Source organism: Pimephales promelas, chromosome 5 (assembly GCF_988280905.1).
Source record: "Pimephales promelas chromosome 5, fPimPro1.hap1.1, whole genome shotgun sequence".
Taxonomy (NCBI): domain Eukaryota; kingdom Metazoa; phylum Chordata; class Actinopteri; order Cypriniformes; family Leuciscidae; genus Pimephales; species Pimephales promelas.
In genome coordinates this window covers 6,038,606-6,052,153 of record NC_142773.1, presented here as the reverse complement: position 1 = coordinate 6,052,153, position 13,548 = coordinate 6,038,606, and the positions used below count along the sequence as shown (strand labels likewise).

At 38.2% G+C, this 13,548-nt stretch overlaps 2 protein-coding genes across 2 annotated transcripts; both read right to left on the bottom strand.

The window, feature by feature from the left end:
- Window positions 1-1,384: 1,384 nt before the first annotated feature.
- On the bottom strand, window positions 1,385-6,555 carry foxf2a (forkhead box F2a). Its single transcript, XM_039659804.2, has 2 exons — window positions 4,735-6,555; window positions 1,385-3,016 (listed from the first exon to the last, which is right to left on the bottom strand). Exons 1-2 carry the CDS (start codon window positions 5,723-5,725, stop codon window positions 2,847-2,849), a joined length of 1,161 nt encoding a protein of 386 aa, XP_039515738.1. The 5' UTR covers window positions 5,726-6,555; the 3' UTR covers window positions 1,385-2,846.
- A 3,731-nt stretch (window positions 6,556-10,286) lies between these two features.
- Window positions 10,287-11,746, bottom strand: foxq1a (forkhead box Q1a). The gene has a single exon (XM_039659933.2). The coding sequence runs from the start codon at window positions 11,592-11,594 to the stop codon at window positions 10,728-10,730; it is 867 nt and encodes a 288-aa protein (XP_039515867.2). The 5' UTR covers window positions 11,595-11,746; the 3' UTR covers window positions 10,287-10,727.
- Between the last annotated feature and the right edge of the window lie 1,802 nt (window positions 11,747-13,548).

Sequence of the window (13,548 nt, the reverse complement as noted above, 5' to 3'; positions counted from 1 at the left end):
AAACTTGCGTTTTATTAGCCTATTTGTAAAACGCATTAAAGTGTGAATGAACGACAATTATTCTGTTTGAATATGCTTTAAATTGATGCACTTTTTTAAAAAAGTAAAATTGTACGTAATATTTAGGAATTATTTGGAAAGATAGCCTGGCACTTGCAAAAGTATTTTAGTTAACCGTATAGTGTACTTTTTAACCTTCAAATGGTCTTCGTTTCCTGTTTACACTTCTGGGCTTCGGGGTCTATTAATACGACCCCAACAATTGATTGAGTAATTGAACAAAAAATATACATTTTTAATCATACAAATAATATATATATATATATATATATATATATATATATATATATATATATATATATATATATATATATATATATATATATATATACATGAAGAGTTCAGATGCAAAAGCCTAAATGCCATTTGAAATTTTCTTCTTTAATGATGATTTTTATCAAACTTGTATATTTAAGTTCAGTAATTTCACTTAAATAACAATTAATAGGTAATTATCATTGCCATTTAAGTGAAATTACTGAACTTAAATATACAAGTTTGATAAAAAAAATCATCATTAAAGAAGAAAATTTCAAATGGCATTTAGAGGCTTTTGCATCTGAACTCTTCATATATATATGTTGTTGTTTACTTCTCATCAATTCATTAATGCTGTGTTTTTGGAGATAGAAAGTACTTTTGTATCCATTTACCACACAATTCCTCGACTACACCAAATAGCTTGCATATGAAATATTATTTTTTTTTTACATTGCATTATGTAAACATTATTTTCACATACATTGCATTTATGCTCTAGTACTAGGCCTTCATTTCTGTGTAAATTTTTTTAGATTTATGCCGGATTTTTTTTTTTTTTTTTGACACATGAAGAAAATATATTTCGTTTTTTCACATTTCCCATTCAGAAATGTGGGGTCATATTGATCCCGAAGACAAGTGTAAACATTCTTTTTTTTTACATACCTTCAGAAAAACCGAATCAAGCCCTGTTTTTTATGTGTGTATATAGATAGATAATGTATGAAAGTCACAAAATCTTATTCCATTGAGATGAAGGAAACCTTTTTTATTAAGTAAAAGTCGATTGGGGTTAAGTAAAACCCGACTGATGGCTACGAGTTAAGTATATACTAAGACATGGACGTTTATTGCAATATAAGACAATACATTTACATTTATAGGATAGTAATTATATTTACTTCAAAAAAAAAAAAAAAAAGATTGGACGACTGAAGTGTTATTAATTGATAGAGGATTATATTGATGTTTTTTTTTGTTTTTTTTTTACCAGCTCATTTTTCGTTTTAGTTTTGTATGATTTTGAGAAGGAAAAAACGAATAGGCCTAGTACGCTACATAAAGTGCTTCAATATACATAGCCTACAAAACATATTTTCTAAAAAGGCTGAAACATAATTTAAGGATTAAGTCACACATTATTATGAATTATGACTTTAAACAGTATTTGATGTAACAGTAGATGGAGACATTGCACCGTGTTTAACTGTTCAGACTTCAGGATTTCTGCGACTAGGCCTACATAAATGAGCATAGAAAACCTCCACACTCTTCCCACTCTGTATTCGATCATTAATAATCAAATTCAGCTATAAGAATTGGCCCCTGCTTTTATTTGATTGTTATTGATTTTATATGGCACTACGATTCCGTTCTTAAGTTGATTGAGGCCGAATTGAGAAATTTGCTTTAATCCGTTTCATTCATAATTTGTAGGCTTCATTTAGAATTTGTCTTCGATCGAGTTTTACAAAATGACTGGTCATAATATTGGTCATAATTTGGTCATATATTGGTCATAATTTGGTCGAAAGTGTGACAGAGTTGTGTTGTCAACTGTCGTGACCCAGTTTAATCGTTTATTATCTCTACTGTATCCGCTTTTACATGTTTATTTTTACAACAATCCAAGAAGGACGTTTTCTTTTCTCCTGAAATGCGTATTGTGAAGAAACCAGTTATTATAATTTCTATATATACTTTTAAAGCCAATTGCAAATAAATACAATGAACAAAAATATTGCATTTTTCCGGTTTTTTTTTTTATCCAGACAAACAAATAGGCTAACTCATTTAAATATTAAGCAATACATGAATAAATACACTTGCTGATTTTGAGAATACATCGTTTTATTGTTCTGTACATAACTGGTTTGTCAACTTGTTAAACTACTAAAAGTGCAATCATTATTATTCTATGATGGTTTCCGCAGGCCTCTTTCATTTTACACAAGAAATTACCCACAGATCCACACATTCACCCCTGAACATATAAGAGGTGGGAAAAGAAACACACATAAGGTTTAGAGAAGATAAGATGATTTTGTGTTGTGTTGTGACACCCCACACCGCTGAATTCAGTCAGTTCTGTATTCGCGCGCGGTGTTGCTGAGTGCGTCTAAAATAACAAAGTTTCATTTTACTACGACTTTATTATGCTCAGTTATTGAGCATGTCCCCCTCTCATCCTCGTTGCAAATGTGCTCAATTCATTCAAAAGAATTGGCTATTGATTATGGACTGGGATAAATCCGTTTTTCGTGTGTCCTTTTTTTTTTCTTTTTTTTTTTTTTGCAGAAGTTTCAAGGTTTTCCGATATAGTAAATATATTTAATAAGCTTTCCATCACTCCCTCTGGAGTCCTCAGTTCATTTTTTTTCCTTCATGGTTTCTCTCAATGAGATCATTTGTTCTTCGTCGATAACTGATGATGTGCATCAAGCACACACAAACACACACACACACACACACACGATCTCGTCATTTCCGAGCTCAGTCCGTACGTGACGATTTATGATTTGAAATTACATAACGCATGGCTTGACATCTTGACAGACTCCCTGGTGATGGTGCAGCTGATGGTGATAATAGGATCCACTGCTGGAGGGATGAAACGATGTGATGCCGTTGAAGTTCAGCACAAAGTCTTTTCTGTCACAGACTGGCGATGAGTGGTTCTGGTATCGAGACATTCCTGCTGACGAAAACCAAAGACAATTATTAATATATAATATCGCCAACGAAAGAATGCTTGCAATCTTCTTAGAACTGTATGCTTTCCTTCTCCCTGTCAGTTACATTTAATACTAGTTGTTATGTTTATAAGACATGCTTTTTATCCACACAAACTATAGTAATTTCAACGTCATTTTTAGTCTTTAAAGAACGATGGCAATGTTTTTTTGAGCCTATATAAATATTTGTAAATTAATAATAATATTGTTTACACATTAATGTCCAATCACAATCAAATTCCCTCATTTGTTTGTTTCAACGCATTATTAGAATTTTAGAAATTATAAATTTTCTTGAAACATATTTTGGGTCACCTGATGCGAAGCATAATTCAGACCGAACCTCGCTACCTCTTTAGTTTTAAAAATAAAGTTTCTTTACTGGCATTGATGGTTCCATGAAAAACATTAATTGAACCTTTCAATTCCACAACTTTACGTGGAAACAGGTTATTTAGATATTTTTTAAATGGCTTTAACTCTAAATAAAGTTCGTACTTTCTTAGGAGTTGATCACTGAAAGGTTCTCTGTGGAACCCAAAATGGTTCTTTTAATGCATTCTGCGAAAACCTCTTTTTGGAACTCTTTTTATAAGAGTGGGTTTTCATGACCAATCCACTGGCAAAGGCGGCATTGTTTTCGTAACCTTAAGAAATGATTGGGAAAAAACGCGCCGAGGCCTTCTGCGTCAGACATTTGCTATTTTCCTAATTAGACTGCTTCATCTAAACAGAATTGCAGGAAAATCCACTTCTTAATTGCCACGCACAAACTGTAATTCATAACATCGAGCCCGAAACATGTAGGCTAAAACTATTTAGGCCTCTGTAAAGAATTTACTTATACTTTTCCTACTTTGAGGGAATAAATACAAGAATGATTGTAGCCTACAGTATATGTGATTCGTGTCTTTTTCAAATATCATATTGTATTATTTTTGTAAATTAATATGGATGAATAGGTGTGCTATAACGGAAACAATAGTTGTGATACAAATGTAGCCTATTTAAAAACACTGACGAAGTGCTTCGATACGCAGATAACATTGATACATATAAATAGAAAAAATATAGACTTGAGAACATTTTTTAAATTCGCTGCTTTTGTAATCATGATTTTAAGATTGATTTGCATGCTTAAATTGTGTGGTATTTAGTCAAGCTTTTTTTAACAAGACTATTTAAAAAAAACAAGTTACTCTATTTTACAAGTTACTCCAGTTTAGGTTACATTATTTTAAGGTGTCTTTGTTACACTGTAATTATACATTTAAGCACTGAGTAATATTAACTACACTGTAATAATAATATATATATATATTATGACATGTATTTGCATTGCTGTAACTCATCAAAATATGTTATAATTTATGCAAGATTCAACTCGGTTTTGAAAAGTCAGTTTAATGTAGCCTAATTTAAGTTGAAATTACTTAAACATCCAGGTTGATTGTACTTAAAAATGTAAGGCAGCATTTTTAAACGGTGTACATGGATTAGGGTCTGGTTTGATTTGGTTTAGGGTTAGTTGTTTGCAATTATTCATAATTTATAATTATTCATAAAGTTACTAGATGTAACTCACTGTAAGATAAAGCGTTACAATTTTGTTTTTTTAGAATAACAACAGGTATACATCCTGATGAACTTTGTATGCATGTGTGCAGTGGCGCTTCACCTGAGATGTCGGCCGAGTCTCTGCCGTTGTGGTGCAGGTAGCTTTGCTCCAGAGAGGCGTACGGAGGCATGCTCGAGTGTAATCCAGAGGAGGTCGGGCTGCTGGAGGTCAGTGGCTGCTGTTTAATGTAAGGAGACACTCCTGATGAAGCCCAGTGTGCCGAGGCGGCTCCATACGGCGAGTGGCACTCCAGAGAGCCGTTCATGGCCGCCGGGGGCGAGTGAAGCGGGCTGTTGCTGCTGTCCGGCCCGTACTCGCCGTTAGAAGCGACTTGACACGCCGTCATGTACGTGGAGCCCGGACTAGATGACATGTGTGAGACATGATGGCCTGTACTAAGGCCATCGTAACCCGCGTGAACGGCAGGCACCGTGTTGGTCATCATGTCCAGGTTATAGCCGTTGGTGTGGCAAGCTAGAGATGAGGAGGGCGACTGGAAGTCAAAGTTCTGCGGCAGCATTGAAGCCCCGAAGCCGATCCCGTTCATCATGCGGTACATGGGTTTGAGAGCCTGGCACTTCCTTCGGAAACCGCGGGGCCTGCGTCGAAAAGAGCCCTCCTCGAACATGAACTCGCTCCCGGGGTCGATCGTCCAATAATGGCCTTTACCCGGCCGCCCGAGGCCCTTGGGAAGTTTGATGAAACATTCGTTGAGAGACAAATTGTGTCTGACGGAATTTTTCCAGCCCTGGTAGGAACCCCTAAAGAACGGGAAGCGAGCCTGGAGGAACTGGTAGATTTCACTCAGCGTGAGCCTTTTGGTCGGAGAGCTCTGTATCGCCATGACTATAAGAGCGATGTAGGAGTAAGGTGGCTTTTCAGGGCGTCTCATGCCCGAGTTGGACTTTTTGCCTTTGGTGCCGGTCGCAGTCGTGCTCTCCAGCGCGGTCTGTGTGCTCTGAAGCGCCGAGTGCATCGCGCCGCTGGACGCCGGGCTGGATCTGAGGGGAGGCGGCGGGTCAAGCTGTTGCTGAGGGCTTTCCGTCGTCATTGCTAAAGCCTTGCAGCTGAATGGATGTAAAACGACGGGGTCAGTCTTAAAAAAAAAAGAGTCAAACGCACCCCAGGCTAAGAAAAGAAAAGAGAAAACGATAGGTACTCCAAGAAAATCTCTGTTAAAAGCCTGCTGTGACTCCTCTTCCAAGGCGGCCGAGGTCAGTGCGCCACAACTGTGCTCTGCTCGCAGGACGCGCTCCTAGCTGAAGCCACCAGCTGTGTGTCGCCAGGATAGCGACCCCTCCTTAGTCTCTTGGTGGCCATCGTGAGGACTAATCCTTTAAGAGAAGGAAACTCAATGCTCCAGAGTCCTCTGGCGCAAAGACGTGCGGCCAAACAAAACGCGACCACCTATCAATTCGTAAATCTCTCTCTGCCCTCTAGATCCCCACTAAATTCCTCCCAAGAAATCTCCTCAAACTGTGGAGACCCACCCCTTTCCATGTCTGGCATGCCTCCAGCTATCGGTCTGGCAGGAGGCTGTGCAGAGTCCGAGTGGAGAGACTCCCCACCTCCCCTCTGACAACCTAAATACACGCAATAACGCCATTTATCAAGCCTAGTCCGACATTTCAATCAACAGCGCCACACGCCAAACACCGGGGCGAACGCTGTCAGACCTCCAGTAATTAATGGCGTGTTTTGGTGAGAGTTCTGGCACTAATAGATGGGAGGTTGAAATAGGAACGCACTTCTTGTGAGTACTGCTCGCGCGTTTGACCAACGAAAGAACAGCCGGATAACGTGCGAAGTAAAGGTTCGTTGCTTCGCCAAAGAGAGAAGAATGTGAGCGCGTAAGGCAGTGACCTGGTTGAGCATCTCGTCAAGTAAAGGATGATGGGGGTGGGCGAAAAAAGTCCCTCTCCAAGTGTATACAAGTTCTTGTAAAGGGCTGTTCTGGATAAATGATTTTGACATGAGTGGAAGCAGGCTTTTTCCATCAGCCGCTGCGCCAGTGCTCGGATACCACACACAGCGCAGTGTCAGTTTACCGTCCCGGACCCCGATCATCCCCCCTGAGAGGACGACTAATTAATTGTGGAAAGTGAGCTTAATTGGCCATACGAAAAAAAACTCCAACATCCATGATTAGCGTAAAAGAAAAACACAAAAGAAAGTCGCTTGACGTCATTTTAATGATTTAATTAAGAATTTCTAATCAAATCGATGTCGATTTATAATATAAAAATAATACTAATAGCCTACAATGGGGCTAAACGCACACCTTAAGAAATGATGGGTTTTTCACTATTAACATAGTATGCAATTGCAGAATAAATACATGTTATAAATCATAAAAGTTGTTTGTTAGTTTGTTTAAAAAATTTTATCGTACGAAGTGTCCCACAGACACACGGGATACAAAAAGGATACAAATACACTTTAGCTACAACAATTTTAGTTTTCAATAATGTCAAAGTTGTTCAAAATAATAACTTTTTTACTGTTTTCTGTTTATTTTGATAACAGTTTTGAAAAATAACACACTTCGTTTTTGTTCAATAAATATACTGTCATTCAAATATATTAATTCAAAAAAATATTTAGCTTAAAAAATACAGAAACAAAATTAGTTTAAAAAGTAAAGATTCTGCTAGCATTGAAGACGATTAATAATACTATATCTTTACAATTGTAATAATACATTTGTATTATTATATTAATATCAATAGGATTGTTTCATTGTAAATATGGTTATTATGGTGGGCAAACTTAATAAATTGTATTTATCATCTGAATCTAACCATTCCAATCAACAAATGGAAAAGTCAGCCAGCTGTTTATTATCATGCGTCTTTCACCCCGACGGCAGGAGCGCTTTTTTCCCCAAATACCATATTTGTAAATATTCTTCCTTTATTCAAAAACTATTGCTTTAATTGGTGAACAAAACTCAAAACCATTTACAAGACGTTTGTCTCTAAATACATTTAATAATTTTAGAGGCAGGCTATCTGCACCATTAAAAAAAACACATCAAATATTATATCAAATTTTAAGGATCGGACAAATTTCCACGCGCATGTTTTGGAAAGCGCAGCGGCTCGTGTTTGTGCCATCTAGTGGTTTACAGGAAAATAAAATCAAATGTACCTTTTACCCCGGTGTGCCTTTAGCCCTGTCGTACCTTAATAATAATAATAATAATATGTTTCATTAAGCAGATTGTTCTATAATTAACACATTGTCTTTAAATTATTTTAAACACTTTTCCGTATATTTATTTGTCTGTAAACAATCTATTCTAGTGAAAGCCTCTAAAAGTTGAAACATTAGGCAAATACCACATTTTTTTCTCCTCATTTGGCTTGGTCATGATTACACGCGCACTAATGCTGCTATTTCGAAGGCAATTTTCACAACCATGCCTCATAGGCAGAAACAAGCAGCCTCACATCTTTATCAAAGACAACAAAAGGATGTGAAGATAAAATCAGTCCTCGTCATAACAATAAGGGTAAAGAAAATAATCGCCCTCAAAAAATCCCCGGCAACATCAAACCCGCTGTCCCTGCTGCGTTCAGGATGCGCGCTTGGCTTGGAGAAACCGTGCTCGGTGCAAAAGACAAATACGTGAAAGACTTTGAAGGTTTAACGCCTGAGACTCTCGTTGTTGCACTAGACTGCTGGATTCCTCTACTGTTGTTCGTGACCTTTAAGCTGCCCAACTGACGAGGCACTGCCAGAGATGTCGATATTAGAGGTTTTTTTTTTACTCTCCGCGTGACAGGGGGACGGATATTTGCAGTTCTGAACAGAAAATATAAATATTGAATTGCTAAATATATCTGTGTCCGCTCTCGGGGAAACTCAGTGAGGAAAAAAACAAAGCACTGAGTTCTCGAGGCGCCTACGAATGACGAATGTTTCTCCCCCTCGCGAGCCCAACAACTTCAGCAATTGTTTAAATTTTTATCAAACAAATAAACTGCCCGATAATAACAAAGATTACACTCTTTGGGGAATTGATGACGCGGGTTTTAATTTTCCCTGCATCTTCATTTAATGTTTTTTTTTTTTTTTAAGGAAAGGCCTACCTATTTAACATGTAGTCAACACTCTTAATTATAATAATAATAATACAATTTGACCATGTGAATGAAATTTGATTTGAATAATCCTGATTATCGTTATGTAGACCAGTAGATATAGATATTGTAGGCCTACATTGTATCCTGTAGGTTGCAGTATAGTCTCTTCAGCCCTTTAAACGCCAATGGCAACATGCCTTGTCAGTTTGATAGGTTGTAATGACTTTCTCATTGACGTCATATAACATAATAAATAGAAGTTGAGGTCGATTTTTTTTTACTTCGTGGTTGTTTGATGAGTGTTGCAGACATAACATGATGCGACATTTGAGACTAATTTATGTAGTGTTTATAGGAATCAGCGAATAGCTCTATCTATCTATCTATCTATCTATCTATCTATCTATCTATCTATCTATCTATCTATCTATCTATCTATCTATCTATCTATCTATCTATCTATCTATCTATCTATCTATCTATCTATCTCTATCTGCCTGCCTGTCTGTCTGTCTATCTATCTATCTATCAAATGTCATAAATTATGTTGTGTCTAAATCTGGATATGTATCTCTACATATAACAGCACTATATTGTTTTAATTTTATTTTGCGCAAATTATTGTATACATTAACTAATTTTCTTATATTTATGCTTTTTCTATTTTTTTCAATTCTTGTGAGCTTCTAAACTTTTGTTGTTTTAATGACAATAAAGATTATATTGTATTATTTTCTATTCTATTCTTCTCTATAAAGGACACAAATATAGCCTATGGACATTTTATCTGTGTGGGTTATCCATCATATCGCTCGCCAAAGGTAATATTCACTTTTTAAAGGCTACTAATTCTCCAGTTGATCGTGCTTTTGATATTCTGATTTTTAGGAAAATGGTAAATCTATTGATCTATCTATTTGAGACGTGTCTATTTTTCTAAAACAAAGTAAAAAAATAAAAGACAAGCGAAACTAACAATAATAGGAAGAACACCACGACCACTACTATTACTAGGCTACTAATAAGAACACGATGATTTTGTTTGACACGTTGAAAGGTGTTTAAGAGGCTGGCTTTTAAAGCAGAAACAAGGACAGATTCATATGTACAAATGAAGCGTTATGGCTTTTAATATGCTATAGGTAGGCTACATCACTGTACTTGGCCTTGAGATCTAAGTCGTCATCTTATCTTCAGGACCGCGGACAGCTCGTGTGGGACTCTCCCACCCTGCATACTACCGCGATTTTATTTAATTGATCTTTTATTTAATATCCACAGCTGCCGCAAAACGATGCTGATTTATCCTGTTTTGTTGTCCTTCAAAGTGCCCAGATATTAATATGTACAAGTTTGAAGGATTTGGGAAGTGTGGTTCAAATTATCAAAACTATAGCTTTAAAAATAGAAACATTATAATATTTTACATTTATGAACATTGATTCGTGAAAATGTAGGCTACTATATGCACACAGACAAAATTCACAGAATATATTTTAAAAACGATAAAATCATCAATTCGTGTTCAAATTTAAAGCATGTTTTATTATTCAATATAAAATGTGCATGCATTCTGTCAGTAAAATAGTAAACATTAATTCCAGTTAACGAGATTGATGCAGGAGCCTCAACATGAACAGAGTTTGTCTCTCGAATAGCAAATCTGAAATGAACACAATCATAACTTTCATAAGAATCTTTTGAGGCACCTGGTTCAACACACTCAAAGTCAAATAAATACATTTAAAACAACTTAGAACAACACAACCGTTCAGTAGCACAAAAAAAATAGTATATTAAATAGTTCACAACTTTGTCTTTTCACTCCTTTTCATTTTGCACAAAACTTTCCGGAGCAAATCAACGCGATTTATGCAGGCGGGTGAAATGTGTTTTGCGAAAATGTCTGTGTCAAGTCACGAGTGCTCAGAAAGTGCCGAAGTTCCCCAAACTAGACTAGCAATATTATGACAACAAATACTCAATCCTGAAAGGGCTGTACGTGGGCACGGGTGTGTGCGGGATCGAGAGGCACTCGGATGGGGGCAGGAAAGGGAAAAAGTCCCGTTGGTGACGGCAGCTGATCGCAGGGTTCTCGGGAGACCCATAGGATCGGACAGGGGAGCCCCGCATGACATAGGGCATCATGTCCACTCCCCCCTGCCAGGTGTCAGGTTTGTGAACAGGGCGTTCCTCTTTCCTGAAAGGTCGGCTGAGGATGCTGTCAATGGCGAAAGAGCTCGTGAACTTGACGCTGGAAGGAGGCGTCACGATAGAGTCCCTGCATGTGTCCCCTGCGGAAGTTTGGCTCGGCCTCTCTGGCTCCTTGCCGGTTTTTTTGCTGATGCGCTTTCTCCTCCGACGAAACACTCCGTCCGCGAAGGTGTACTCGCTGTGCGGGTTCAGCATCCAGTAGTTGTCCTTTCCCCACGGCCTGGAGGGATCCCGCAGCACCTTCAGAAAGCAGTCGTTCAGGGACAGATTGTGCCGCACTGAGTTCCTCCAGCCGGTGTAGGTGCCCCTAAAAAACGGGAACTTTTTCATGAGGTAGTCATTGATTTCAGCCAAAGTGAGACGGCCTGTGTCCGAGTCCCGGATGGCCATGGCGATGAGAGCGATGTAAGAGTACGGGGGCTTGGGTCTCCGCGTATAGGGCTTGGCTTTGCTCTCGGCGTCCGGAGGAACAGGTGCGGGACTGTGCGCCACGCAGTCTCCATCCGAGCCCAGCTCGTCCTCCGCGGACATCGGCGACGGGACACTGCCCTCGGCGTCGCTGCACAGCTCGACGGGCTTGGAGTCGTAGTGACCCCCGCAGAAAACTTCCAGTTTCATTCTGTGACAGTGTTAACTGTTCGCGCAAAAGCCAAGTTCCCTCCCCGAAAAAAAGCGCTCGAACGGCCACGCGCGCTGTCAAACGCAACAGTGTGAGAGTGACAGGAGCTGTACCTGCTGAAGATAAAGCACTTCACATCCCGAGCGCGCGCTCAGCTGTCTAATATAGCAGCTCACCTCCGGGTAAGCCTACAGGGGGCGGGGCCTCGGGAGCTGACTTTAAGTCTTAAAAAAATATTAAATCTTACAAAAACACTCAAGGATCATGCACACCCTGTTTTGAAATAACGCGGTCGTGCGTATGTGGACAAACATCGCTTTTAGACTCGTGATGAATTGCTCTGTTGACGTGAAACGGGTTTCGTCACTGTAAGGTGGGTTCACCTGCGTCTCTGCTCACCTTTATCCCACGCACTCCCAGAGGAGTTTCACTTCGGGAAACCAGGTGGCGTGCGTTTATCAGACATCACACACCTTGCGCGCAGTGCAGTCAAAGCAAACCTAGAGGATGCACTACAGTCTTGATTGATAGCTACTAAATGTAATAAAGTTAGAACGTAATCATTTCGACAAACCTGGTTTGTTTGTGATCTTTCCTAGACTTTTTATGCTGTTGTATTGGATTAATGGCAACATATGGAGAATGGACCAGTTTTGTTCTGTTGTCTGTCTAAATGCTGTTGAAATCAAAGACATGTATTGCATAAGCAAGAAGAGTTATGGAATCAGGTGTAATGGTTTCATGTCTTAGAAAAAAAAAAAAAGGTTCACTGGAGTTCTATATAGAACCCTGGGGGTTCTTGACCTAATTTTAAAGAACACTTTATGCCAATAAAGGGTTTCTATAAGGAGAATTGTCTTTAAAGATGAAAGTATCACCCAATCATTGAGTTTAATTCATATATTTTTATTAACAATAAATCAAAACAAAATCAATTAAAACCAAATCTATAAAATGGTACAATGATGGGAACCCCTATAGCGCTTAAAAAAACTTCAATATAGAGCTTTTTTGTGTGTGTGTTTTAGTAAATAAGCTATATAACCGACTGTCTATTGGTCATCTGAATGTCTCTTTGAAACACTAAACCAACTGACGTCATTCAGATAACAGTGATACACAGTAGTTCAGTTACACAAAGATACATACACTTGATATGCATTTCATACAGTATATACAGTCTGATAGGATTAATAATTTGTAGGCTACATTTTAAATTTACTGATTTATTTGTGTATTATAATGAACAAGTGTCAAAAAAAAAAAACACTTGTGCATTCTGTCCTTTTTAGGGTCGCATCTTGTGACATCATGTCCTGTCAAGCTAACCGAGAACCGCTGGTGCGCATCAGGGTTCGGATGGCAGCGTTCACACTGATTCGAATTAACCGCACTAACAGAGTTCATTTTAATCAAACCAAACCTACCGAATGTGAACCGAAGTAGTTCAATTTCTCTTTGTCTAAAAAAGTCTAAATAAACCACTTGGGAATTTGTTTTCAGACAATCTGTGTGATATTAAGCTGGCCTTTTTTGGCACATAGCAACATCACAAAATAATAAGGCTACTGCATTTAATATGTGTGAAATGTGAAGTGGGCCTATGAGTTTGTCAACACCATCCGCTTTCAGTCAGACTGTGGTGACGGCTAAAAAAAATGAAGCCGTAGTTTCATTCAGTGCTAGATTTTTCTATACATAATCAGCATTTGAAATGTGATCATTTTTGTATCTGAGTGTATTGAGGAAATGTACAATGGTTTAATACACTGTCCTAGTCCTCAAAAAATCAGTGCCAACATGCGATCGTTTTCATTAATATCATTGGTTTCTGATGCGTTCTCTTCTCTGCCAAGCGTAGAGAGGAGAAAGACCCACTGCCAAGTTTATTATGCTACATATTTATAATGAAAAGTTTACTAAGTCCCCGAACCTACTGGATGCCTGAGACAC